The 26,614-nt window shown below is 59.0% G+C and overlaps 11 protein-coding genes across 11 annotated transcripts; 4 read left to right on the forward strand and 7 right to left on the reverse strand.

Moving 5' to 3' along the window:
• Nucleotides 1-36: 36 nt before the first annotated feature.
• Nucleotides 37-935, reverse strand: CcaverHIS019_0705940 (uncharacterized protein; the record flags this gene model as incomplete). The annotated part of the gene is made up of 3 exons (XM_060604045.1): nucleotides 37-473; nucleotides 510-694; nucleotides 730-935. The coding sequence occupies 3 exons, from the start codon at nucleotides 933-935 to the stop codon at nucleotides 37-39; spliced, it is 828 nt and encodes a 275-aa protein (XP_060460278.1).
• A 451-nt stretch (nucleotides 936-1,386) lies between these two features.
• On the reverse strand, nucleotides 1,387-3,235 carry CcaverHIS019_0705950 (uncharacterized protein; the record flags this gene model as incomplete). The annotated part of the gene is made up of 5 exons (XM_060604046.1): nucleotides 1,387-1,639; nucleotides 1,677-1,800; nucleotides 2,074-2,549; nucleotides 2,584-3,092; nucleotides 3,155-3,235. The coding sequence occupies 5 exons, from the start codon at nucleotides 3,233-3,235 to the stop codon at nucleotides 1,387-1,389; spliced, it is 1,443 nt and encodes a 480-aa protein (XP_060460279.1).
• Nucleotides 3,236-4,090: 855 nt separating this feature from the next.
• Nucleotides 4,091-5,530, reverse strand: SAH1 (uncharacterized protein; the record flags this gene model as incomplete). The annotated part of the gene is made up of 4 exons (XM_060604047.1): nucleotides 4,091-4,100; nucleotides 4,148-5,296; nucleotides 5,332-5,452; nucleotides 5,509-5,530. The coding sequence occupies 4 exons, from the start codon at nucleotides 5,528-5,530 to the stop codon at nucleotides 4,091-4,093; spliced, it is 1,302 nt and encodes a 433-aa protein (XP_060460280.1).
• Nucleotides 5,531-6,310: 780 nt separating this feature from the next.
• CcaverHIS019_0705970 (uncharacterized protein) lies at nucleotides 6,311-7,475 on the reverse strand (the record flags this gene model as incomplete). Its single annotated transcript, XM_060604048.1, has 2 exons — nucleotides 6,311-7,235; nucleotides 7,294-7,475. The coding sequence occupies 2 exons, from the start codon at nucleotides 7,473-7,475 to the stop codon at nucleotides 6,311-6,313; spliced, it is 1,107 nt and encodes a 368-aa protein (XP_060460281.1).
• A 355-nt stretch (nucleotides 7,476-7,830) lies between these two features.
• On the forward strand, nucleotides 7,831-9,887 carry CcaverHIS019_0705980 (uncharacterized protein; the record flags this gene model as incomplete). The annotated part of the gene is made up of 4 exons (XM_060604049.1): nucleotides 7,831-7,884; nucleotides 7,921-8,758; nucleotides 8,790-9,198; nucleotides 9,251-9,887. 4 exons carry the CDS (start codon nucleotides 7,831-7,833, stop codon nucleotides 9,885-9,887), a joined length of 1,938 nt encoding a protein of 645 aa, XP_060460282.1.
• Nucleotides 9,888-10,004: 117 nt separating this feature from the next.
• CcaverHIS019_0705990 (uncharacterized protein) lies at nucleotides 10,005-12,157 on the reverse strand (the record flags this gene model as incomplete). The annotated part of the gene is made up of 2 exons (XM_060604050.1): nucleotides 10,005-11,881; nucleotides 11,920-12,157. 2 exons carry the CDS (start codon nucleotides 12,155-12,157, stop codon nucleotides 10,005-10,007), a joined length of 2,115 nt encoding a protein of 704 aa, XP_060460283.1.
• A 1,033-nt stretch (nucleotides 12,158-13,190) lies between these two features.
• CcaverHIS019_0706000 (uncharacterized protein) lies at nucleotides 13,191-13,774 on the reverse strand (the record flags this gene model as incomplete). Its single annotated transcript, XM_060604051.1, has 3 exons — nucleotides 13,191-13,242; nucleotides 13,278-13,474; nucleotides 13,508-13,774. The coding sequence occupies 3 exons, from the start codon at nucleotides 13,772-13,774 to the stop codon at nucleotides 13,191-13,193; spliced, it is 516 nt and encodes a 171-aa protein (XP_060460284.1).
• Nucleotides 13,775-15,902: 2,128 nt separating this feature from the next.
• On the forward strand, nucleotides 15,903-21,217 carry INO80 (uncharacterized protein; the record flags this gene model as incomplete). Its single annotated transcript, XM_060604052.1, has 6 exons — nucleotides 15,903-16,004; nucleotides 16,044-17,846; nucleotides 17,879-19,088; nucleotides 19,123-20,474; nucleotides 20,509-20,657; nucleotides 20,692-21,217. The coding sequence occupies 6 exons, from the start codon at nucleotides 15,903-15,905 to the stop codon at nucleotides 21,215-21,217; spliced, it is 5,142 nt and encodes a 1,713-aa protein (XP_060460285.1).
• A 174-nt stretch (nucleotides 21,218-21,391) lies between these two features.
• On the reverse strand, nucleotides 21,392-22,354 carry CcaverHIS019_0706020 (uncharacterized protein; the record flags this gene model as incomplete). Its single annotated transcript, XM_060604053.1, has 3 exons — nucleotides 21,392-22,005; nucleotides 22,053-22,209; nucleotides 22,253-22,354. The coding sequence occupies 3 exons, from the start codon at nucleotides 22,352-22,354 to the stop codon at nucleotides 21,392-21,394; spliced, it is 873 nt and encodes a 290-aa protein (XP_060460286.1).
• Nucleotides 22,355-23,463: 1,109 nt separating this feature from the next.
• On the forward strand, nucleotides 23,464-25,177 carry CcaverHIS019_0706030 (uncharacterized protein; the record flags this gene model as incomplete). Its single annotated transcript, XM_060604054.1, has 5 exons — nucleotides 23,464-23,576; nucleotides 23,612-23,812; nucleotides 23,845-24,734; nucleotides 24,772-24,984; nucleotides 25,020-25,177. 5 exons carry the CDS (start codon nucleotides 23,464-23,466, stop codon nucleotides 25,175-25,177), a joined length of 1,575 nt encoding a protein of 524 aa, XP_060460287.1.
• A 738-nt stretch (nucleotides 25,178-25,915) lies between these two features.
• Nucleotides 25,916-26,551, forward strand: CcaverHIS019_0706040 (uncharacterized protein; the record flags this gene model as incomplete). Its single annotated transcript, XM_060604056.1, has 1 exon — nucleotides 25,916-26,551. The coding sequence occupies one exon, from the start codon at nucleotides 25,916-25,918 to the stop codon at nucleotides 26,549-26,551; it is 636 nt and encodes a 211-aa protein (XP_060460288.1).
• Between the last annotated feature and the right edge of the window lie 63 nt (nucleotides 26,552-26,614).

The raw sequence follows: 26,614 nt of genomic DNA on the forward strand, positions 1-26,614 counted from the left end.
CATAATTATTGTACACGGTATTGGGATAGGATACAGTTACTCTGCCTCGTCGGCGCGGTAGATGATGATGAAACTGAGCAGCTTTACGCCAGCGACGATGAGTGCGGCGATCCACGCGCCGAGGTGCTGCTCGATGAACAAGCCGAGTATACACCCAACCCAGAATGTCACGAGGTAGACGATGCGCCTGTCGCGGCCCTGTTGTGACGTGGCTGAGAAGAGGAGTGGGTCGGCGACCAGTGACGCATATGATGCGGTGACGGTAGCGGCGTTGATTTCCCGTACGCCGACTCCGGTGGCCATGACGAACTGGATGCCGGACTGGAACGCGCACGTTGCCATGGACACCCACTCGTACCGTCCGTCGAGGTCGAAACTTGTTGGTGCTGCGGGCGAGATGAGCCATACGTAGAGGCCGAGGACGGCCATTTGCACAGACGACGTGACGAACAGCCACCCGCGCGAGTTGCGGCCTGTGCTTAGTTGTGCTGTGGAGATGAGGCACTCACGGTTCTTGCGTACCTGTCCAAACAGGAAGGCGCCGGTCAACCACGAAACAAGACTGGTCGTTGCGAGGATACATTTGCGCGGACTGGTACGGAGGTGCAGACTGGCCGTTGCGAGCATGACCGTGTTACCCGTCTGGTTTGAGCTGAACGTGTTGTACTTTGCATAGCACACGACGTCGAGCATGCTAGTGTGAGCGTGAGCGCAGGGTGGCCAACTCACCTGGTAGCAAGTGTTAACACGAGGTTGCTCAGGACCATGTGCCGCTCGCCGAGGCGGTGCCGGACCCATTCCGGCTCCTTATCGGCCAGTGGCCGGGGGAGGAGCGGAGCGATCTCCCGGACATCGGGAGGCGTTCCCGGCGTCGAGGGTGGGGTAGTGTGGACTAGCGGTTGGTGTTGGCTGGTGGAGCCGTACAGCATGTTCATGTTAGGGGGGAAAGGAGAGATCGCAGTGGCTAAGTAGAACAAGAACTCGATGCCAGAAGCGTGAGACACATATCGGTACTGATGCACGGGCAATCGGAGTAGCTCGGTTTAGTAGAATGAGTGATGGCGGGGCGTTGATGAGCGAGACATTGTCATTGTATGTGAGATAGGCAAACAAGCACGCGAAAGTCGTAGCCGATGACGCGACGGAGATAGCGTCAAAGAACCCTGCAACCCATGCGAGGCACCTCGGCCGCTGCATTTGCCCAGTCATGTTTCGTCCCGCCTGGCGATACTAAAAGCGTAGTGCTGATCCGCCAGGCCGCCAGAGAAGAGAAGATACTACACCTGACGACGCCAGTGTACATACATGTCCACGCTCTATGTCTAATGCACCATGTACTCTACGTATGATCCTGTCCCTCGTTGCTTGCTGCGCCTGCACCTGCGCCTACGGCTCGTAGCGCACATCAAACTGGAAGCGCGTGTACAGCGTGTTCTCAAAGTTGTTCAGGTGTGGGTCGTCAGCCCAGCTGACAATCTCGAACGGATTCGACCAGTCGGGCCACACGCCCTTGGTTTCTGAGCCAACTGTATCTCCAGCACGGCGGTCGGCTGCATCCTGGGCCTTGCGCGACTGCGGTCGGATGTCGGAGTAGTCGAGCCCAAGGCAGAAGGGCGAGCCATTGCCGCCGTGCCAGAACCTGGAGTCAGCACGCCTAGGGTAGACAGTAGACATACGAATTGACGCCCTGCTCGCGGACGGCGCGGCGCATGATCATTTCTTTTGCTGGGGCGCGTGCATGTCCCGCCTCATCAGCGTCGGCGAGCATGTCACAGTCGATATCACCCAACCCTCTGCGGTCTGTATCATTGGGTTTATCTACTGGCTCATTTAGTCGGGCGGTAGCGGGCGTCGCTGGCCAAGTATTGAACATTGGCAGCTGCTTCGAACGGCCCCAAGTAGTCCCCAACGCTGTAAAGGCGGGATAATGCTGTTTGAGTAAATTCCAGTGGATGGTAAAAGGGGCGCCGTACGAGTCATGCTGGATCATGGTGTGGCCACAATACCCCGTCTCGACGTCTTGGGGAAATGAACCCGCAGCAACGTAGCGGCCAGGAACAGCCCAACGTTTACGAAGCATAAGGAGCGCCCAGCGGAAAATATCCTTGTCGCCATCAGAGTACTTGAAATACTGTTCGTGTCGGGAAAGCATGTATCGCGAGAGGAGGAGGACATCCATGTGTCGTGCCTTGTCGATGAAGAATTGTCCACTCTCAACTTCCCACTCGTTGCGGCATTTGATGCCTGCCACGGCCCATAGTGGGTTTGTCGCAGACGTCTTGAAGTAATCGGGCGTAAAGTATACGCCGAGGCGGAGATAATTCGGCGCAGTAAACATGTACTTTGGGTCACGGACGGGAATGGAGTCAGAGTCAAGGTACAAGACGTGTTGGAAGGGAGCGCGGATGATGGCATGTGCTTTGAGGTGGTAATTTTTCCCAGTCTTAGCCTTTTGGGAACCCTCGACAGTGACGAGGATGACGTTGAGCGCCTCGAGCTTGAGGCGTAGTGGGTTGTCGAGCGCCGGCTTCTCATCCTCAAAATGATACCTGCCATCAGCACCTTTGGAGAATATACACATACACGTAGATTGGGAGGTTGCAGCGGTACGACCGGATCATGCTGACGCTCCAATACACTCTCATGAGGCTGGCGCCGTCGCCGGCGAGCATGACGATACCGTGACCGTGGAGGTTTGTGGCAGAGTTCATCTCGTATCCCCCATCAACGGTACGCATGTAGTTGATCAACTCGGTGCGGATTCGAATAACGGTCGACATGTCGTGTGTTGCCCACTCGCCGCCATACGTGTTCAGCAAATACCAGTTCTGTTGGTTGTGGATGTTGGTGTCGCACTGCTCTGCGTTCCAACGCGCGTACTCGGCAGACGCTGGGGCTGGAGCACGTTCCCATGCGTCGAGCCGTTCACTGAGGGTGGCATTCGGCAGTGGATCGGATGAGATGTCGATCGGCCTGGTGCTTCCTCCTCCGTAGAACGGCGAGTAGTTTGGCGACGAGTAGTTTGGCGACGAGTAGTCTGGCGGCGAGTAGTCGTCTCCGGATACGATCGTGCGAGTTGCCGTAAACGTAAACTGGGGCCAAGTCAGCGGGTTTACGCTCGGTCTCTCGAGTCGCACTCTCGTGTCGCACTCACGTGCTCAGTCTTCCAGAGGTACAGGATACACGCGAGGCCAAGTGCGACGAATAGCATAGGCCGACCGACGCGGCGCGTCATGCCCGGAGAGACATGCATTGGCACGCGCTCGTGGGTGGCACGTCGTCGAAATAAGGCAAGAGGTCGACGGGGAGTAGGAGTACGGCCTCATTCGTCGCGTCTGGCGTGCGCTGCGTGGTGGGTGGGGGTGGGTGGGGGTGGGTGGGGGTGGGGGAGCGGGTGGGGGAGTGGGAGGGGGAGGGGGAGTGGGGGGTGGGGGTGAGTGAGGCATCCATGAGGCTGCGCTGCACAGCACGTTGTTGCGGTGCCCAATTCGGGCGTACCTGTAAGCGAAAGGATTGTTCTTTCGAGTGCCTCGCTATCCTCGCATCCTGAGTAAATGGTAATGGCAATGTGAGGCTTCCCCCACCGACGATACAGAGTGAGAATGACGTTACTGCGTTCCGGATTGCCGCCAGTCGACCAGTGGACGTGCTGATTCTCACAGAGTGGCTCCAAAATGTAAGCAGAGATAGTTGTTGGCTGGCATGCTGGCATGGGTGGGCCAATGAGCAGTGGCCACGACCAGCCAATAGCAATGGTAACAACCCTCCTCGTGCGGCCAGTGTCATCAGCAGCTGCAGCAGCGTCGCTCGTCTTCTCAACATCGCTGGCACTACTCGCCAGCGCACAGCGTCCACCAATCTTGCATACTGCCCATCCGAGGTGGAACAGCTAACAAAGTAGGACCAAAGCACAGTGCTATAGATGTTTGGATGCGATGATGGCAGTGTTGAAAGCCAGAGTGATACAAATGAGGGGATATTCAATGTCGGGTAGGTCACTGCCGCTTCGGAGCGGAGGGATTGATGGGTATTTTTTTCAAGTTACACGATCATGGCGAACAGCCCGTTGAGGGCCAGCGAGCGCCGTTGCTTAGTAGCGGCTGGTTGTCAGCAATGTACAAGAAAAAAAAAGAGCGGTGCAACTCACTAGTGGTTGGGCTTGTAGGGGCCAGCAACGGGGATGCCGAGGTAGTCGGACTGGACAGTCGAGAGGGTGGTGAGCTTGACGCCGAGCTGGCCAAGGTGGGCACGGGCAACCTCCTCGTCGAGGTGCTTGGGGAGCATGTGGACGCCGAGGGGGTACGAGGCGTTGTCGGTCCAGAGGGCGATCTGGGCGAGGACCTGGTTGGCGAACGAGCACGACATGACAAACGAGGGGTGGCCAGTGGCGCAGCCGAGGTTGACAAGACGGCCCTCGGCGAGGAGGAGGACGTGGCGGCCGTTGGCCATGGTGTAGCGGTCAACCTGGGGCTTGATGTTGACGTGCTCCTTGGCGTTGGCCTTGAGCCAAGCAACGTCAATCTCAATGTCAAAGTGGCCAATGTTGCAGACAATGGCGTCCTCGGGCATGTTGGAGAAGTGGACACCAGTGATAATGTCACGGTTGCCGGTGGTGGTGACAAAGATGTTAGAGCGGGGAGCGGCGTCCTCCATGGTGGTGACCTCGTAGCCGCTCATCGACGCCTGGAGGGCGTTGATGGGGTCAATCTCGGTGACGAGGACACGGCAGCCGTACGAGCGGAGCGACTCGGCGCAGCCCTTGCCAACGTCGCCAAAGCCAGCGACAACGGCAGTCTTGCCGGCAAGCATGACGTCGGTGGCACGCTTGATGCCGTCGACGAGCGACTCGCGGCAGCCGTAGTAGTTGTCAAACTTGGACTTGGTGACCGAGTCGTTGACGTTGATGGCGGGGATCTTGAGCTTGCCCTCGGCGTGCATCTTGTAAAGGTGGTGGACACCGGTGGTGGTCTCCTCCGAGACACCCTTGACGTCCTTGAGGAGCTGGGGGAACTCGTCGTGGACGAGCTTGGTGAGGTCACCACCGTCGTCAAGGATCATGTTGAGGCCCTTGCCACCGGCAAAGCCCTCAATGGTCTGGCGGATGCACCAAACGTACTCCTCCTCAGTCTCGCCCTTCCAGGCAAAGACGGGAACGCCGATCGAGGCAATGTAAGCGGCGGCGTGGTCCTGGGTCGAGAAGATGTTGCACGACGACCAGGTGACCTCGGCACCGAGGACAACAAGAGTCTCGATGAGGACGGCGGTCTGGATGGTCATGTGGAGGCAGCCAGCGATGCTGTGGTCAGCGTGGTTGACAGATCTAAGACTCACCGAGCACCGGTGAGGGGCTTGGACTCGCCGTGCTTCTCACGGAGGGCCATGAGACCGGGCATCTCGCGCTCAGCGAGCTCGACCTCCTTCTTGCCGAAGGCGGCGAGGGAGATGTCGGCAACTGAAGGTCAGCATCATGTTGAGACAGAGCGACAGCTGGGGACGCTAGTTACTGACCCTTGAACTTCTGCTGGGCCATTTTGATGATTTGTGGGATGGGGGAAGGATGGATGAGTTGGAAGGCAGACTTCCGTTTAAGAAACGTGTAGGCAACTGCAATCGTGTCATTCTACTTCCCTGTCATCAAAATCTGCCCCCGCACCCCACCCCAGGTACCCAACCTCCCCCACCCCAGATCTGCGTCAACCATGTGCGAGATAGTACAAAGTCGGCCGTGGGCGGACGGGCGGACGGGCGGACGGGCACTCGAAATTCTCAACGCCGAACTTGTGGCACCTTTTCTCGTCACGTCACCGCTTTGGTTCGGACCTTGCCACTATTGGCTCTTTCAATCCGAAATCTGACGCGTCACGCGTCTGTCACGTGCGTTCTCTATCTCTTTACACGTGTTTGTCTGTTCTACGATTCACTTTGACGCTCTCTTAGCCAACTGTGATCCACTTCCAGCTTATCTGGTTGCCCAGGCGACGACTCCACGTCGTACAAGACGTCGCTTCTTTGGTCGCTGGGAGGTGGATTGCGGGATGCTCCATGCCGATCTAACAAAGCCATGTTCGCACGGGACGTTCCTGCCCTCGGAAGCATCTTGTTGATCAGTGGAGCAGATTCACCCAGCAGCAGCCGTGCTGTCTCAGAGTGCCTTCTAAGGTAGTCAGAAGGCTTCTACCCACAGAAGCGTGCTCGTTCACATCGTCAATGCGTCTTCTACCAGCCGTCTTGGCCGGACAGTCAACAAGTATTCTACCACGAGGTTCGACTCGGTTCGACTCGAGGCCCGCTCATCCATCTACATGCCTATCTACTCGTCTACAATCTGGACCTTGATGGCACGTGCGCTCCTGTCAACACACGTCTCGAAAGCGTCAATGGCCCGCTCCAGCGGCAACGTGTGAGTGATCATTGCCCCAACGTCGCCAAACACGCCAGCCTGGATCAACCTGATCACCACAGGCCAACTTTGCTGGTACCTAAACGAGGTGATGACGTTGATCTCGCGGAAGCCCATGCTCATGAGGGGGAGCTCGACGTCGGGCTTGCCGCACCCGACCTGTAGCAGCGTCCCACCGTCCTCGAGCGCGTAACACGCCGAGTTGATCGACGCGGGAGAGCCAGTGCATTCGAGCACGAGCTGGGGCGCGCACCCCATCGCCTGGCGGATACGCGCCGCCGTGTCCTTCCTGTCCCATTCAGTGGACACAGCCAACCCAGCGAATCCGAATACGGCCGCCTGTGCGAGCTTGCTCTCCTCCAAGTCGGTGATCAAAATAGGTGATGCGCCGGCTGCACGAGCGCTCAACGCAGCAGCAAGACCGATGGGCCCAGCGCCGGCAATCACCACGGGCATGCCCAGGTAGATTTTGGCCCGCAGCACGGCGTTGTACCCCACGCTAAGCGGTTCAACGAGCGCGCCGAGCGCGTAGCTCATCTCGTCAGGGATACGATGCAGGAAGCGGGCAGGGTGAGCAACGAAGCGCCGCATCGTGCCGTCGCTGGGTGGCGTGCCACTGAACACAACATTGGGACAGAGGTTGTATCGCCCACGGATACACATGTCGCACTCCCAGCATGCAACTCCGGGTTCGATGCTCACACGGTCACCGATCGACAAGTTGCGCACGTTGGCACCCACGGCAACGACTTGCCCGGCGCTCTCGTGGCCCAGGATAATGTCGTGCGTGACACAGCAGTCGCCGATGCGGCCATGCTTCCAGAAGTGGATCTCCCTGGTGTTAGAGGAGAAAGAGCTGAGGCAGACGAGTACGAGTGAAGAACCAGACTCACGATCCGCAGATACCCGTCGCCTTGACATGGATGACACAACTGTCCGGCGGGCAGTCGGGAAACGCTTCCTGCTTCTGGTAGATCTTGTGGTCCTTGGTAACCCAGAGCGCGATGTTGGGCCGCCTGAGGAGGGCGGGATCGACGTTCTCGTTGCTGTGGCCGTTACCGTTAGAGAGAGTCATCGTTGTGGAGCAGTGAGGAGTGTGGGGAGGCGCAAGAAGCGCACAGCTGGCATCTTAACCAGCTGCCGGTTCAGGCGCCGGCATCTCGCGGAGGTCGCGGATGCCTGGAGTGACTCAAGCATTGGGTGGATGGAGTGGTGTTAGTTACGGCAGGAGATGGGCTGCAGGCCGATCCAGCTGCCGAGATAAGCTCCGGTATCAAATGACGTGTGTCTGAGATAGTGACGTTTTGCCGAGACCCGCGATTGCACGCCGACCGGTGTACTTCCTTTCCTCTGATCTTTCCACAATCAAGAGGGATGAATCACCAACTCTCCACCCTCTGACATCACCCCCGCTTGGTTGAATCACTGACATGGAACCCTCGAGTATGAAGCGCATCGAACGTGGCAAGAAGGCGTGTATGCCGGTAAGTCCAGCTCGGAGTATGGATTGCTGAGGCCAGTGCCGATCGAGAAAGTGCAAGTGTGGCGGCACACCGCCAGCCCCGTGTCCGAACTGCTTGGCCGACGGCATCGACTGCGCGTGGCCCACCGAGGATGGGCGGAGCAGCGCGGCGCGGAAAGAGCGTGCGCGCGCCCGGCGACTGGCGAGTATGGCTGTTCGGGGTCTGGGCCGGCCACCGAGCAAAGCAGAGCGGGATGCGGAGGGTGAGGCGGGCACAAGCACGAGTACGAGCGTCCTCGGAGCAGAGACGCCGGCGTGGATGGCTGGTTTCGCCGACGGCTTCGACATGCCCTTCGACCCCACGCAGTTCATCCTCGCCATGTCCTCCCAACTCCCGACGGTGGAATGTGACGTCTCGCCTTCCGCCCCCCTCTCCCCATCTGATGGCAAGGTGGTGAGGATTACATGGTGGCGCCCACATGGCCCGACGGCCATCGCGCCTGGCCTGAAGCGCCTCTCGCTCAAGGTGCGCGTGGCACCGTCGTCACCAGCCCACCTCCCTTCTCCGATGGGCATGGGCGATATCGGGGTGGACGGCATGCCGTCCCCGCCACTGATGGCGCACCTGCTGCAGGTGTTCAACGAGCACTTTGGGTGCCAGTTCCCGGCTCTCAAGCAGGGGCCGGAAGGGAACGTGTTCCTCAGCAACGCCATCGCCGCGACGGCTGCGCGGTTCACCGACCATCCTGCGATCGCGCGGGAGGGGCTGAAGCGGAGCGAGTACGGCAACGTATTTTATGCGAGGGCACGAGCGATGCTGGGGGACATGCTGGCTGTGCCGAGTCGTGAGACTGTGCTGGCGCTCGTGTTGATGGCACATGTCGGCTTTGGGAATGGTACGTTTCTCACTGGATGGACTGACGGTAGACTCGGAGAGTGAAGAGTGGATGTTCACGGGTATGGCAGTGCGTATGGCCATCGACCTCGGGCAGCATCTTGAACCACCACACGACCCAGAGAGGGAGGAGGAGGAGCGGCTGGATCGGCTCACATTCTGGTCTGTTCTCCTGCTCGACTATGCGTTATGTTTTGGCACCGGACGAACGACAACGTTCAGACCTGACGAGGTGACGCGTCGTCTCCCGTCGCTGGAAGATACGGGCGGCGGGCCGTTCCCCCATGCCGCACGGATGATGCGCGCTTACGGAGGGCTTATCAACCTGCTGAATGCGCCACCACACCTCCGACCCGACGAATCTGAAGTGGCTGCAGCGCGTGCGGCGGCTGTGGCCGAATACAACAATCTTCCACCGGACATGGCGTGGAGTGCGACCAAGTGAGCCTACCCGGATGTAGCTAACGCATACCCGTGATGTAGCTAACGCAAGCCTACAATTGCACACCCTTGCGCACACCGCGTCAGCGTTCCTCCACATCCACCTGTGGATGCACACGGTACTCGCCAGCGCGTATCTCGCGCCATCAGCCGCGCCCTCGCGCTCAGGGCATGCGACGCCTGTCAGCGCGCTGTGGAGGAATAGTGCTCGCACAATTGGTGACGCGCTCGTCCTCTCAGACGTCATCGGTCCGAGCTATCTCGCCCTGCCGTTCGTCAACCAGGCGTTCTATGTCGCGGGATGCTGCTACATCAAAGAAATTGAGACGGCGCCCCAGGTGGTTGGGGAAGAGGGTCAGGCCGAACTGTTCCGCTCCATGCTCGCCTCGGTCGCCTCGACGTCCATCACCACTCTGCGAGCCGGCCTAGCCCGGCAGGCCGAGTACTGGGCAGGCGTGGGGTGGGTGGGGGGTGCCCTTGCGCAGCGCCTCGAGGGGATACGAGCGGACCAGGTGGATCTCGAGCGCGTCAACGAGGAACTCGAGACGTACGTCAGTGTCCCTGAGGGTGTCGTGCGCAAGCCTCCCGCTGCTGTAGGCGAGCCGATGGGCGGAGGTGTGGGCGAAGTGGCATTTGGTGAGCTCGACCTGCTCCTTCCATTTGACATGGGCTTGCCTCAACCCATGTAACCTTGATGTTGCCGCCTCTCGGACGCACTCGTAAACACTCGCATCGGTCTATCGTCCTCTTATATTCTCCTGTCTGTACCATGTTGATGTACTTGCATTGTCCTATACCTACAAACTCTAGTTCCACTCCTCGTGCCGGTCAAGCAGCAGTTCCTCAGAGTCGCCCACACCCGGCACACCATCCAGGCCCTTGACCCACTCGCCTATCACCTTTGCCAGATTCGCGGGTGCGAAGCCAAAGTGCTCGAACAACACTTCCTGTGGCGCACTCAGTCCAAAGCCATGCATGTGCGCACCGGCGTGAGCGTACTTGGCCCATCCCATGGATGCCCACGCCTCGATGGCGACGGTTGGCACGCCAGCGGGGATGACAGATCGACGGTATTCGCGCGACTGGGCGTCGAAGCGAGTTGTGGAGGGCAGCGAGACGACACGCACGCGGTAGGGGAGGAGTGCGGCAGTGTCGATCGCACGCGAGACTTCGGCACCTGTGGCGAGGAGGATGAGTTCGGGAGCTTGCGTGTCGAGGACGACGTAGCCGCCCTTTGCGACGCCGGCGCGGTTTGAGCCCGGGAGGAGGGGAACAGGTTGGCGACTGAGGGCGAAAATGACGGGCATCTCGCCCTGCAGAGACGCGATCCATGCGCCCATGACCTCCTCTGCGTCGGCAGGGCGGAAGAGCTCAATCCCCGGCATGGCGCGGTACAGCGCCGCCAGCTCCACGGGTTGGTGCGTCGGTCCGTCCTCGCCGATACCGATGCTGTCGTGCGTTGCGATGCCCACCCATCGCAGACGCTGGATGGCGGCCATGCGGGCGGCAGGCGCTGCGTATAGCCAGAACATGAAGAACGTGCTCATGACCGGGAGGATCAGACCAGGGTGGTAGGCAGCAAGACCGTTGGCAATGGCAGTCATGGCGAACTCGCGAATGCCGTAACGCAGCTGCCGACCAGTATACGAGCCTAAGCCAGTGGAAGGCGCCTGGAACTCGTCCATGCCCTTCCACGAGACAAAGGTCGACTCGAGGAGGTCGGCTGAGCCTACCATGAGCGAGTTGTATTTGGGTGCGAGGGCCTCGATCATGATGCCGCTAGACTTGCGTGTCGGCTGGGGAGCAGTAGGGAGTGCCGACTTGGAGGGCACGAGGGACTCCCACCCATCGAGACGGCCGGCCATGCGCGCAGCGAGCTCGGCGCCTTCCGTGGTGTGTTCAGCGCGGTACGCCGCCCAGAGGTCATTCCATTCGCGCTCGGCTGTGGCTCCTTTCTCCTTGACAGGCGCCCAGAAGTCGTACACCTGTGGCGGCACGGCAAACTTGTCTTCCGGATCGAAGCCGAGTGCGCGCTTAACAGCGGCGACTTGATCGTCGCCTAGCGCCTGGCCGTGTGCCTTACCCTGGCCGGCCTGTGCGCTCCCCACCCCGATAACAGTGCGGATATTTACCAGCGTAGGCTTGCCCTTGATCTCCTTTGCCTGCTGCAACGCGCGCACAACGACGGCGACGTCGTCTGTGCCGTCCTCAACGTCGATCACTGCCCACCCCATCGCTCGGGCTTTGGCGGACGTGTCGTCCGTGAAACAGTTATCAATATGCCCGTCCACAGTCACGCCGTTGTTGTCGTAGATGAGAACCAGGTTATCGAGACCCCAGTGGCCCGCGAGCGAGAGTGCCTCCTGCCCAACGCCTTCTTGGAGGCACCCGTCGCCTGTGAAACACCAAATCTTGCCCTGTACAAGCGGGAACCCGGGGCGGTTGTATGTCGCAGCGAGGTTCTTTCCCGCGACAGCGAGGCCGACAGCGTTGGCAATGCCCTGTCCCAGAGGACCGGTTGTGACTTCAATGCCGGGGTGTTCGATCTCAGGGTGGCCCGCAGCCATGCCGTGCGCTGGCGCGTGGTACTTGCGCACCTCTGAGAGCGGCCATGCCTCGTATCCTGCAAAATGGAGGAGGAGGTATTGGAGGAGGCATGCGTGTCCGGCAGAAAGGACGAAACCTGCTGTTAGACAGATAATGCGATAGTGGAGGACTCACGGTCGCGTGCGAACCATTCTGGGTTTGAAGGGTTATATACCATCACATGGCGGAAGAGGGCGACGCCAATCGCCGCTGCACCCATCACCGTGCCGGGGTGTCCACCCTTGTACGCCTGGCAGAGGTCGGCGCCGAGCGTGCGGATGGTGTGGACCGCCAGCGTGTCGGCTGGGGTTGTGGTCGCTGTCGCTGTCGCTTTTGTAGTGCCGTTGAGGTTGGAGGTCTGTGTCTGCGTCATAATGGTTGTGATGGTGATACAAGGTAGCACGCAGTGCTACTTATACCGCTGATAGCATACTCGAGGTTGGTCGGTCCTGACTGCCGTGGTGATGCAACTGCCGGTTGCATCTCCGGACCGCCTGGTGGGCTTTGGACAAGGGCGTCTCCCGGAACAATCCCGGAGGTTTGGCGCGGTGCACCTACACCGTACGCGTCCGGGGCCGCAAAGAGCAGAGGCATGCTGACGTGCTGAGGTGGGAGTTGGAGGGAAGTGTGGACGAGGATAACGGTGGTCAGTTCGGCATATTGTATCGGCATTCCGGCAATGTAATCTTCATACAAGACTCTGCCGCCGACCTCAAAAACAACCGCCATTGAGAGGACTATTCTGTGCAGAGTCATCGGTGCCAGCGGGAAGGCAACCGCTCACTCGAATAGCCTTCGTGAGGAGCGAGGGCCTCAAGGTCCGTTGGCCAAAGTAGTATCCGGATGGATGTTGAGACATCCGGCGGGCGCCGGCGCTTCGGAGGGGATCCTTGCTGCACAGAGTGGCTTTTCGAGAGTAAGTTTTCCACCTGCGTCCGTAGGGCCACGACGGCGGATACGAGGTCAAGTCGGCAAAGGTGTCTAGACCTGGAGCACACTTATGGGTTACCTTCCGTCCGAACCAAAGCGCTGCGTCCAGATGATGATCAATTCCACATGCGCCTAGACATGATGCGGATGACGGTTCTGTGGACTCTTTCAAGTCTACATCCAGGCACTCCGGTATGTTTGTTCCAGTAGCTCCGGACACTACGGAAGGCTGTGGCCATTCAAGAGATGGGAGTGAGAAGGTTACGATGTACTTGACAAGTGTCCAAGACGACAGTCGTGTTGTTCAAGGTGTGCTCCACTACGTACACCAAGAAACATATCCCGGAACGGCACTTGGCGCGGAGACCCCCTGGCCGGCGGTGTGTTCGGGAACGTAGAGATACAGATATCATGTACAGAGTGTTGTCGATGAACGGTGGTGTCTCTCCAATGTTACGAGCCAAGCGACAGCAATCTCACCCTCCCCGCCAGGACCACGCTGGCCAGGTCGGAGGAGCCTCCTCAAGCCTGAGTCAGCACGACGCGACGAGGAGGACACGTACTTTGGTTTCGGTTCGGGCTTGGGCTTTGGCGGGCTAAATCTGGGCTCGATAATGCCCCATGGCCGAAGACTGGGCGGAGGGGGGTTGGCGAGGTTCAGAGTAGAAGCAGAGGTTGCACGTGGGTTACTCGGAGGTTGCGGCATCCGTGGGTGCGGCGGGATGCCGGCCTTGCGCATCATGGGCGTGACATCGAGTTTCTGTGGGTCAGCGCATCCAACTGGGAGACTTACGTGCTCGACGAGTTCGATGTACGCCGCAGCTAGGGTAAGTGAGGCATCGAGTACGTCCTTTGCGCTCCTATGGTCGGCCTGGAGGAAGAGGATGGTCCCTGTGTCCCCCATCAGTGGAGGATAAAGTGCGAGGAGGGTGTGTAGCGCGGCGGTCTTGACGCGGCGGATGACCAAGGGGTCAGAGCCGCCAAAGACCATCTCGAGCGAGAGGCCCTGGGATGCGAGTTCGGCTGTCAAAGCTGACTGAAAGAAGTGAAGTGAGGTCATGATGGGTTGGAGCAAGGTGAGATGGTTTGATGAGTTGGAAGGAAATGTCAGTTGGAGGGCCGAGCGTGAGGGAGGTAGGAGCTTGAGAGGGTGCATCGTAGAAGCACGAGCATCGCTCAAAGCTTGATTCGCTTCGGCAGACTGCCTTTCCGTGCCGCGGTTCAGTTTATTGTACTGTTCTTCGTCCTTGTGGATGTTGATTTGAACAACAGAGGAGATGGATGACAAGATGACAAGATGACGTGACCCACCTAACTGTCCACTCACTTCCGCATCCAGTTGTACTGCAAAAGGAAGGTGTAGCTTGCTATCTCGTCCGCCCTGAATAGCCGATATCATCATAGGCACCAGGTACCGATCTCTCCTCTTTCCACGTGTCATTGTTCCTTCACCCAGGCAACTCTGATCCCCAGGCGCTGATTGTAGATTGCAGATCGGCCTCTCACCTCAACTGGGGCTCGGAGGTTGAGGCATCTCCGTGACGCCGAAGGCCGTGTCCGAGTCGTGGGTCGGGGGGTTGTCAATGGCAGTGAGACATTTTGGTATGAGTGTTTGGGTTAGTGTGTGTTTGGGGCAAATGATTTGAGGCCGCTCTGTCTATGGTATCCAGGGGTAGATGGATGATGGAGTCATGAGAACACTGCAAGGACTGAGATATTCCCATCCGGAATCCGGAATCCCCCATTCAGGCCATTCAGGCCATTCAGGCCATTCAACCATTCAACGTTTATACGCGTCACCTTGCCCACTGCCATCCTTGCCACTGCCCCCCCCCCCCCTCCCACCCGCGCATTCGCAGATCGCAGAGTCAGCCTCACAAGACCATCTCGGCTCGGCATGGTAGGTACATCAACTTGTCATGTTGCCATAAATGGTATCCGTAATGGATGGTAAAATGTGGTGAGGGACCTGGCTTTGTTTGCCGCTCGGCAATTGATCGCTTGCGCAACCGTTCAAAGGTTTTCACTTGAATGATCGCAGAATTGAGTGGAGGATTTCACTTGGCCAAATAGCAAGTGCGGCGGTGGCGGCAACATGGCACGAGATTTAAGAGATTCAAGACGGAGAGCGGAAACAACTCATTCAAACCCACATCGCCACGTCGTTTCAATCCCCCAATCCCCCCAATCCCCGCCGCCCTATAGCTGTCAGCTCCCCCTTGCTTGTCACCCGAGCTCATCCTCACACCACCTAGTGATCAGTTGCCACCTGCGAGACACTATAACCTTCCTCGCACTACAACTATGCATCCGTCTGCAAGAGATGACAAGTTACTCGTCGTGTCAAGGAGGGGAGTAAAGAACAAGGGATGAGAGAGTTTGTGCATTCCTAGAGAATGTGACGTGGGCATGATAGATCTAAAGCGAACATGTCTGGGGGTTGGCGTAAAAGCAAAATGGTTTGTCCGAGTATCAGAGTTTTGGAATTGACTGAAGAGGTGGAGGTTTTGAGCAAAGGGAGGGAGGGGGGATGAAGGAGTCACCAAGGAACGCCGAAATATGACTTTGTGTTATGTGAAGATGGAAGCAAATTGAGCATCAACTTAGACAATGACTAGCCCAAAAAGGGATCCCATACCACCATACAATCTCCCCGATTACTAGTCAGAAGACAGTTAGCCACTTGCGCCGCCTTGCCCCGACCCCCCCCCCCCTTTCCTCCCCTTTCGCTCTTCCAATGACCAAGGATGTCCAACACCATCCAAGCCAAGAGACAAACGCTGTCATCCCCCCCCCCTCTCTCCCCCTCTGTTCATGGATCCCTCACTCCCCCAATGCCATCCATCTGGTCAAACCACAATGCATCATCTTCTCATTACTGCTTCATCATCCATCGACCACATCAACAACAACAACTACTACTCTACTACTGGCTACTGCTACTATACCCTACTACTAACTATCTTTCCATCAAAGATCAAAAACCACACACCCCACTGAAACATTCGCAACCACCCACTTCAAGCCCAGCCAAGCCCACGCTGCCAGTCAGCTGGCAGGCTGGCATTATCTCACACCTCGCATCCCCCTATCACTCTCACACCCACACATCTTATAAGGCCTTGCATCACCTTCCTCGCCGCTCCCCCCCATCCTTCATCCATCCATCCCCACGGTAGCAAAGTACCATGGTCGATTACGACCGTGTACATACGCGCAGGAGTCATCCCTCGGCCAGCATTAGCCCTCTTCAGGCAGCACAGCCCATCAGAGGCGACATGGACCGCAGTGTTCGTCACCCATCTGTTGCATCGTTGACCTTCTTACAGCTTTCGCCGCCACGCCCGACACCTTCCTCGCGCATGTCATTATCCGCGTTGGTCAACTCTCCACCAAACTCACCACCCCGCGCCGCCCCTTCGTCCAGGCCACATCGTGAATCCATCAGGTCAGCGTCGACTCACTACGCCTACCCCTCGTCGTCAACAGTCACCTACGACGCGCCGTACCCCTCCCATTCGCGCTCCGACTATTATGGTGTGCCGCCCGACGTAGGACGCAGCTACCTCCACCGCCCCGAAGCCAAGGGTCATACCCGCTCGACTTTTGAGCGGTCAACCTCTTATGACCACCGCACCTCCTACGATCACTCGGCGCTCGTTGATCGCGGCTACGACGGCGACTATGACGAGCGTGCGCTGCATTCGCGCCGTGAGCACACAAGCCGGGCCGGTCCGTCCTCGTACAACTTCCATTCGCCATCACCTCCACCACGCGCCGCTCCAGCGTTCCAACCGTACGAGCCCACCTTTCACAGTCCGCGCGACTCGCGTGCTGGGTCCCCAGGACCGAGTTCGAGCATCGGCTCGGAACGCGGCCAGTCCACAGAGCCACACGCCATCGTACAAGACATGGAACCTCCACCTGTGACGCGCAAGGGGGCTTGGCGGCCGGACGACAGCCTTAACGCCAACGAGGAGATTTGGCGGGAGCACCTGCGCCGGTTCCAACAGCGGCGCGAGTACGAGGCGGCGTCCATCCTCACATGGACCCCGGCGATGGGCAACGGCAAGCCGGAGCCTCCCGTCAAGGTGCCTGTCAAACGTCGCGGCTGGCCCAAGGACCACCCGACCCGTATCGCGCAGCGCGAGGCCAAGGCAGCTGCTATAGCTGCAGGTGTCCCGATCCCGAAGAAGAAGTACAATCGAAAGCCCAAGCCATCAGTGGCTACTAGCGCAGCAATCGATGACGAGCTGCTGGGACTCGCAGAGGGCGACGACATCAAGCCTAGCAGCCCCATGCCCGCGTCATCGGTCATAGACGACGACGGCGAGATGGTCATCTCAGATCCCAACGGCATCATCATGCCGAGCGGGCTCACGCGCGCAGAGGTCATGGTCAAGGTTGAGGCTGGTGACATGACAGGCCTCACCGAGGACGATGTCAAGCAGGTGCAGGACGAGATGTGGTTGAGAAAGAGCGGCCCACCACAACTGCGCAAGGACGGCACTCTGCGGAAGAAGCCTGGGCCGGCCAAGGGTTGGAAGGCGATGCGTAAGATGAAGGAGAAGGCGGCGCGTGGCGACGACGACGACAGTGATGCCGGCTCTGTACTCAACGGCGAGGCCGACGCCGACATTGCTGCGTTGCTTGACGATGACGCGCCGAAGCGCAAGCCAGCAAAGCGGCGCAAAAAGGACATTGACGTCAAGCCCGACGTCGACGACGACATGCGCTCGCGGTTCGACGAGGAGGAAGACGAGTTACTCCCATCCGACGCTGAGAACGGCGACTCGCCTCTCGCCCGGCCCAAGCCCAAGAGACGCTCCGGCAAGACCAAGGAGCCTGGTGTCGGCAAAGGCAACTGGACGCGCCCGACCAAGGACAGCAAGCAGTTGAATAGGAAGGCCGAAGCGATAGCTCTCCAAACGGCGCTGGAGGCGGTGGGGGATACGGATGGTGGCGAGGGCGCCTTCGACGTCGTCGACGTCCCTAACGCCCGATTGTTCCAGCACCAACCGAACACGTACGACCCGCGTGGCGTGTCCGAGCCCGAGGCGCGCGTGCGCCTCGAGTTGGTCAACGAGCTGCAGCGCCAGGCATGGACCACCATCTGTCGCGATATCCCCAAGGTGAGCTCCAATGTCAGCACCAACTAACCCAGATCTACCGCGTCAACCAGGCGTACGACAATGTCGTCAAGCAGGACCTACTCCGCACTGCGCAGGCATGTCAGCGCAACGCGTTCGGCCAGCGCAACCTCAAGACGCATCGCTCCAAGATGAACAAGGACGCGGCGAGCAAGGCCAAGAAGGTCATGCGCGAGATGCTTGTGTACTGGAAGAAGAATGAAAAAGACGAGCTGGCTGCGCGGAAACGCGCCGAGAAGGAGCAACTGGAGAAGGCCAAGGCAGAGGAGGAGGCGCGCGAAGCCAAGCGTCAATCCCGCAAGCTCAACTTCCTCCTCACCCAGACCGAGCTCTACTCGCACTTTATCGGCAAGAAGATCAAGACACACGAGGCCGAGGACATGGGCGATGAAGGCGCGGCGCCTGTCGCCCCGCTCGCGCCGCAGGGCGCCGAGCTCGAGCTCGACGAGAGTGGAGAACCGCTGCCCGAACTCGACTACGACGAGGACGACGATGAGAACATGCGTCGTCACGCCGCCCGCAGCGCACAGGAGCACATCAAGGCCGCCAAGGACAAGGCTGCGGCCTTTGATCAGAGCCGCGCTGGCCAGACTAACGGCGAGCTAGCCGACCTCGACATGGATGGAGACGAACTCAACTTCCAAAACCCGACTATGGGCGAGAACCAGATAACGATCACACAGCCCAATATGCTCATGGCCCAGCTGAAGGAGTACCAGCTCAAGGGTCTCACCTGGCTCGGCAACCTGTACGAGCAGGGCATTAATGGCATCCTGGCCGACGAGATGGGTCTCGGCAAGACTATCCAATCGATCTCGCTGTTGGCATACCTTGCCGAGGTGCACGGCATCTGGGGCCCGTTCTTGATTATTGCGCCAGCTAGCACACTGCACAACTGGCAACAAGAGCTTGCCCGCTTTGTGCCCCGCCTGAAGACGATCCCTTACTGGGGAGGTCCCAAGGATCGCGAGACACTGCGCCGCATCTGGAACCGCAAGAACCAGACTTTCACCGAGGAGTCACCTTTCCACATCGTCGTCACCAGCTACCAGCTCGCTGTCCAGGACGAGAAGTACTTCCAGATGATGCGGTGGCAGTACATGATCCTCGACGAGGCGCAGGCAATCAAGAGTTCGACTTCGGCGCGCTGGAAGTCCCTTTTATCGTTCAACTGCCGCAACCGCCTTCTCTTGACCGGCACCCCGATCCAGAACTCGATGCACGGTGAGTCTGACCTCGTGATCGCCGCTGACTGCAGAACTGTGGGCGCTTCTCCACTTCATCATGCCATCGCTGTTTGACTCGCACGAGGAGTTCTCCGAGTGGTTCTCCAAGGATATTGAGAATGCGGCGAGCGGTGGAAACGCGTCGCTCAAGCCCGAGCAGCTCAAGCGTCTGCACATGATTCTCAAGCCGTTCATGTTGCGTCGTGTCAAGAAGCACGTACAGAAAGAGCTGGGTGACAAGATCGAGATCGACGTGCTTGTGGACCTGAGCCAGCGCCAGCGCGAGCTTTATCGTGCGCTGCGCAAGCGCGTGCCCATTGGCGAGCTCATTGCGCAGGCGAACAACTCGAGCGACTCGGCCAGTACCAAGCACCTGATGAACCTCGTCATGCAGTTCCGCAAGGTGTGCAGCCACCCCGACCTGTTCGAGCGGCAGGACGTCATGTCGCCCGTAGCGTTTGGCACGTTCAGCCAGAGCGGCAACCTCGCGCGCGAGGTCGACCTCTACTGCCCTCATTCGATCCGCAATCCGATTGAGGTCCAGCTTCCACGGCTGATCTGGGAGGAGGGCAAGCTCGATGTGCCCAGTGCCAACAGCCAAGCTGGTAGCCAGTCGCACGTGCTGCACAACCTCATGAACATCTGGAAGACGGACTGGATCAGCGATTCGCTCAAGGAGGACAACTCTGAGTTTGCCTTCCTCCGCGTAACGGGCGTGTCGGCTGGGGAAGCGAACCGGCAGGCAACAGGGCATCCGCTCGTCACAATGCTCGAAGGCGCTTCGGCTGCGCACAGCGACGTGGTACGCGGGCCTTTCCATTCGGACCGCGACTTCGCCGCGTCGTCTGCCAAGCGTCTCACACCGGTGGCGCCGAGGATACCGGATGCGGCGCCCGACAACTCGGAGCTTCCCGCGCTCCGTGACATCACCCGCCGCGTGTGGAAGAAATCGTTCCTGTCTCGCGCCGATGCACGCTTGCCAACGGACCGCGTGGTGGCGAAGGCCATTGTGCCTATTGTATCCAACCGGCGTTCGTTTGTCAACACGCAGGAACGGCTTGCAGCGGACCCAGTCGTCCACGCTGCGTTGTACGGCGTGGCAGAGAGCGAGCGCGACAACGTCAAGGCCGTGCAGAGCTTGCAGTCGATCGTCCCTGGCATCCCAGCCCATGGCCTTCTTGGGGCAGCGTCTGCCGACCAGAGTCCTGTCTCGACTCTGCGCTTCCCGTCCATGAAGCGGTTCATCGTCGACTCTGCTAAGCTCGCGCGTCTCGACGATCTCCTTCGCGAACTGAAGGAGGGCGGCCATCGTGTTCTGCTCTACTTCCAGATGACGAGGACGCTGGACTTGGTCCAGGAGTTCCTGATCTCCAGGCGGCACAAGGTGAGAAACTGCTGAGAGTGGCGGCTGACAGCAGTACCTCCGACTCGATGGTTCCACGCCGATCGGCGAGCGCCGCGACATGGTTACGGCTTGGCAGACGAACCCTGACATCTTTGTGTTCTGTCTCAGCACCCGCGCTGGCGGCCTGGGAATCAACCTCACTGCGGCTGATACGTGCATCTTGTGAGTGTACCCCAACGACATGCACTGATGGCAGCTTTGAGCATGACTGGAACCCCAGTAACGACGCACAGGCGATGGACCGCGCGCACCGCGTCGGCCAGACGAAGCAAGTTACGGTCTACCGCCTGATCTCGCGCGGTACTATTGACGAACGCATTGTGCAGCTCTCGCGCGCGAAGAAGGATGTGCAGGACATTGTCGTCGGCAACAAGGGCATTGGGGACATGGCCAAGCCGACCGAGATCGCATCACTGTTCATGGACGACGAGGAGCTGGCCGAATCGGTGGCCAAGCGCAAGCAGGCCGAGGCGCACGGATACACGGCGTCGGCGTTTGGACAAGAGCGCAAGTCAGCGTTCGGTGACGACCTGCGCATCGATGAGGATGAGGGCGACGACTTCTTCTCAGCCAAGCGGCAGGTGGCCAACGATGACGACGACGAGGCGCCTAGCGGCGCGCGGACGCCGGTGCCCAGCAAGAAGCGGGGGAAGAAGGACGGCCCTAAGCCGCCGCGCAAGAAGGTTAAGATTGCTTTGGGCCCAGACGGCCTCCCCATTTAGAGTTGCCTCGAAATGTTGTGATACCCCGCATATGATCCGTTGATGCATAGTTGGATGGTGCTGAACCGGACAACGCAACCATCTCCGCGAGCCGGTAGTCGACCAGGTTGAATCAAACTCTTGTACGATCACATGTCACCATCTACAAAAGCACGCAGTCGCCAAGTCACCAAATCACACCTGAGTACGGCCGTTGACTAGCACTGACACTGTGTCAGTGCTGGGTGCGGTCATGGCAGCCTCGTCAGGCTCGTACGGCTCCTTCTTCCAGGCAAGCGGGCCAGGGTACCAAACGTTGATGTTGATTGCGAGGATGGCTGCCAGGCAGACCCAGTCGGTGGCACCTTCGAGGATGTAGAATGCAGCGCGGCTGCGTACAGGTGCGTTGGGGTCCAATGTGTGAAGCTGGATGACGCGATAGACGGCGGTGATGAAGCAGAGGGAGAGGAGGAACATGAGATAGATTGAACCTCGCCGACCGAGGTGCATCAGGAAATGGCAGAGAGGGACGTAGATGAGGCCCATGGCAACGGTGGAGACGGAGAGAATGTAGTTTGCTCGCCAGAGGCCGCGAACGAGAGAACTTGTGGGCCCGGTGGGATCGACTTTTGTGGCGGTGACGATACTGAGGATGATGGATACGAGGAGCGTCACGTAGGGAATGACTGGGCGGACCCACTTGGGCCTGTCCTTGCGCTGGACAGTCGTGAGAATGTGAAGCCGCCACAAGTCGAGTACTGGGAAAAGGAGAATGAGGAAACTAATGTTGACGAGTGACGCCTCACCGCCTGTACAGTACGTCAGTTGTTGAAGCTGGCCATTGATAGACGCTCACTGAGGTAATGGATATCGTAAGGATGAATGCTCATAATCGCGCGTAGAATGTACATTGAGAGGCGGAGGAGCAAGAATGTCGCTGGCCGCAGAAGGAGCCATGTGCGTGATGCTCGATTGCTAACGCGCCAGATGAGGACCGGTAGCGCCAGTCCGTACTGCTGTGTCAAGGTACTGCAGTGTACTCGCAGCGGTACTTACAAGAGCAGCGAAGACGATGCTCGGCGCTAGGTCGGGGGGCTGCGGAGTGCCTCCAGTAAAGTTGAAGATGTCAAGATTGAGGAGGTGGAGAATGTCCGCCATGGTGAATGTGAGAAAGGGGGGGGGGGGGGGGGGGTGAGAATCCAAGATGTTAATGAACTGAACTGATTGCAGAGGGACCCAGAGGGGACCAGAGGGCACCAGTTGTCGTTAGCGGCGATAGAATGATGGTCACGATCATGACCGCCCGGGGCGTCGAGAATGTGGGCTGGCAGGGGCACTGGCGCGGGGATTGCAAGCGATCTCTTCATGAGAGGGCGGAGAGCCGGTGAGGAAGTTGGTCGACATGCTGCGAGTCGAGAGCAGTCGGGGTCTAGAACAAGTGGAGCTCGAGGAGCATCGCTCGTTCATGCTTGCGTTGGAAGTGAGGCTCGAGGAGCATCGCTCGTTCATGCTTGCGTTGGGCCGGTAGACGCCAACGTGGGCGTATTATGTCCTTCCCTCGGTGTGCCATTATCACTCTCCCACGCCCTCGCTACCACGCGCGCGGGGCGCCATCAGGGATGGCGAGCGTGAGTTCACAAGATACGTCGTTAGTCGCCATTTTCGTATCAAGAATGTAGTGTGCAAAGGGGAGTGGACTACTGGTAGGCGTTTTCATCTTCCTTGTACAGTATAGTAGATGCCTACCTGCATGGTCTGGGTTTGCGAGCGAGTTTAACGACAACCCTGCTGCGACCGGAAACGGACGGAGACGGTCGAGGGGGCCAGTTGCGCTGCGGTTGCCTGGGAGCGTGTGAAGAGAAGCAAAAAAATAGCAACGGTTAAGACTCTGGCCCCAAATCGCACATGAGGGCGAGTTGTCAAGCTGTGAGAACTCTAACTAAAGACTTGTTCGAGGGTTGAGACGTTGAGGGTTGTGCAGGGAATTGGCCGAGGCTCATTCGGCTGGAGGGAGATTAGAGGAGGGCACTAAATATCGGAACCAAACACTATTACTCCCCGAGTTCTCTGATACCGCGCCACTCAGCCACTGTGGAGCATCTCGCCTCTTGCCTCTCGCCTCTCGCCTCTCGCCCCTTGTCTCTCGCATCCTATCGTGGGAGGCACTGCCATGCTCGTGACCCTCTTGTTCATACCTTTCTCGTGTCCTGCTGAGCCATAGGGGGGGTCTGTATCTGTATCTGTACTCATCACTCACTACCTCTGGAATGACACGGCCCGGCGAAGACGACAGGGAAGCATTACTCGGAGCAGACCTTGGCCACGAGCGCTACCAGCGCAGCCGCGTTCCAGCCTGGCGGCCGGTCCGCTTCCGATACTTGTGAGCCGGTCGCGTGCAACGTGCTGACATTGCAGTAATGGACGGTGGACACTCATCATCGTCGCACTGGCAGTTCTGGGCTTCATTGGCCATCTGGCCTCTGATCCAGACAACCGGGCGCGCATTTCTCGTGTCGGTTTCACGCCGTCATGGAACGGCCCGACGGAGGAGGACCTGGACGCGGCTGCGCGCGCGCGACAGCTCATGAAGGACATGAAGGAGCGGTATCCCGAGGAGTAGGCCTTGTTGTGTGCTTGCTGACAGACAGGGACGGATACCAGCTGCCACGCCGGGACAATTACGTTGCACTGGAACGTCTCGCGACATGCCTTGAAGCAGGAACGTGCACGGACAGCGAGCGCAAGGTTATTCTGCTCGCGACCTTCCACTTTGGAAACTCGGAGCTAGGTTGGAACGGTGGGGAGCAGGTGTGGGCACGCGCGACAATCACAGCGTTCCGTGAGCTCAACCATACCTTGCTCTTCTCGTGGCGACATATGGACACGCTGCTCAATTACCAGGCGCTTCCCGAGCTGGTGACACACGTCCTGTGGGAACGGAGCGAGTTTGCAATCTGCCAACGCCGCAACGACACAAACTACCGGGAGATGGACAAGGCCGACTATCTGACCAAGCCATGGCACGACTGGCAGACGGGTCCCAAGCGCTGCATGCAGGCAGACGACTATCCCCAAGGTATCCCGTATTGGAAGAGCTTCCAGTTCTGGTTCTTTGTCGAGACGGATCACCCTCTCGGTGGCCACTGGATCCTCGCTCCTGAGAATTACGACATGTGGTACAGGAACGTCAACCACACGTACATCGGATACTCGATTGAGCACCGCTGCGAGCAATTCCCCAAGTTTGAGCATCGCGAGCACCGTGGCCTTGTCCTCGCCAAGACGCTTAGCTACTTTGAGGAGAAAACCAATGGCTTTTTCAACATTCTTCGCAAGGCGCGTGAGGGCGTCCGACCTCATTCGGAAGGAGGAAACGACGTCAACTTTGATCTCGTCACGACAGCAGGCGCAAAGGGCGACCACATCGAGGTCCTTGGTATCGACTCTCTCGGGCGCATGAACCAGACAGAGTGGACCGAGGTCCTCGCCCGCAGCAAGTTGCTCCTAGGTATTGGACGCCCAATCGTGTCCCCATCGCGTGAGTCGAGTTGCTTGAAGCGCCTCGCTGACTTTAGCATATTACGCGCTATGCATGGGGGTCCCGTTCATCCAACCGGTCTCAAACTGGGACAAGAACTACCCCGAGGACCGCACCAAGTGGCAGACGCAGCAGATGGGCATACGCATGATTGAGGAGCCGTATGTCTACCATGTCAAGGTTGGAGACGAGGATGGCTTGCGCGCTGCGATGCAGCGTGCCATCGACAACCCGATTAAGCCCTACATTCGTGAGTGGCCTTATCTCTTGGACGCTAATGCACAGCGCCACCCATGACGTGGGATGCTTTCATGGGGCGTGTGCAAAAGCTCCTCAACCACGACTGGCACGCTGAGGCCAAAGATTACGTCCGGTGGAAGTATCACAATGCCCCCGAGTGGCAGTACCTCGCAATGGACCCGCCAGACAAGGTACAAGGGTGATGACCACCGCTTGATGTGAAGTAGGACGATGGCGTGGCGCAATTCTGCTCGGCGTCCGATTTTGTACATTGGGATGACAGATGTTTCAATCCGGTGACCGTGGCGACAGTGGCTCTGTCTGTGCGTTCCGCTCTGCTACTCACCCAATCATGTATCAAGTCGGCCAAGTTCCGCACCTTTGGATCGTTGTTGGGTTGCTGGTAATTCTCCCTTCGCTTGGCCAGCTTGGCCGTATCTCGTCTCGGCATCGGGCGGGATCGGCAATTCGGCACCTTCCAACCGCATTCCACGGCCTGCCCACCTCGGTCCACGCACTCCATTGCACTCCATTGCTGGACTCGATTGGGCAAAGTCTGCGCTCTCTCAATAGTCTTGTCCCGCACAGCACACAGCGCACAGCGCTCGTCACCGGGGTACAACTGCATCACGATTGGGGAAGGGCGGCGAGGAACGGAGTGTGTGTGACGCGGGTCGGCTCGATAGCCGACAAAACGGGTGTGAAAGGAAAGCGAAGCGCCTCTGAACAAAGGCACGTTTGGCAAATGGACAAAGAGGATTCTGGAGAACAATGGTAGATACCCAGCTGGACTGGAAACCGGCGCCCCAATTGCGACCCCGCCACGGCACGCCCTGGCACAGTCGCTGCTACCAACTGTACTGATATACAGTCGCCATTTGCCCCAACTTGGTTGCTCGTTTCCCCACAGCCACTACCACTAGATACTTTGCACCACCACCATGTCCGCTCCTCAGCCCACCCGCCAGGCCACGGACCCATACCAGGCCAAGCTCGAGCGTATGCGTGCGAACGCTGCCGACGACTCGACGCGCCCGTTCATGGACGACTCGCACGTTTCGCATGAGAACCTCACGCCCGAGCAGGCTAGAGCCTATGCGTTCTGGACCCCCGACGCTGCTGGCCCCCCCGCTTCGGCGCAGAACAACGCTGCATCCAACGTCGAGGCGCAACCCCACGTCGACACCGACGCCATCTACAAGGCCAAGATCGAGCGTATGCGTGCGAACGCTGCCGACGACTCGACGCGCCCGTTCATGGACGACTCGCACGTTTCGCATGAGAACCTCACGCCCGAGCAGGCTGGAGCCTACGCTTTCTGGAGCCCCGACGCTACTGGCCCCCCCGCTTCGGCGCAGAACAACGCTGCTTCCAACGTCAAGGAGCAACCCCACGTCGACACCGACGCCATCTACAAGGCCAAGATCGACCGCATGCGTGCGAACGCTGCCGACGACTCGACCCGTCCCTTCATGGACGACTCGCACATCCCGCACGAGAACCTCACGCCCGAGCAGGCCAGAGCCTATGCACTGTGGGGCAGCCCCGACGCGACGGGCCCTCAGGACTCGGCGTAATGCCCCGCGGTTGTAGCACTCTGCCTCGGAAGGACAAGTCGCTGGTATTGGCCAGCTGTATGT

Source organism: Cutaneotrichosporon cavernicola, assembly GCF_030864355.1.
Source record: "Cutaneotrichosporon cavernicola HIS019 DNA, chromosome: 7b".
Lineage (NCBI taxonomy): Eukaryota > Fungi > Basidiomycota > Tremellomycetes > Trichosporonales > Trichosporonaceae > Cutaneotrichosporon > Cutaneotrichosporon cavernicola.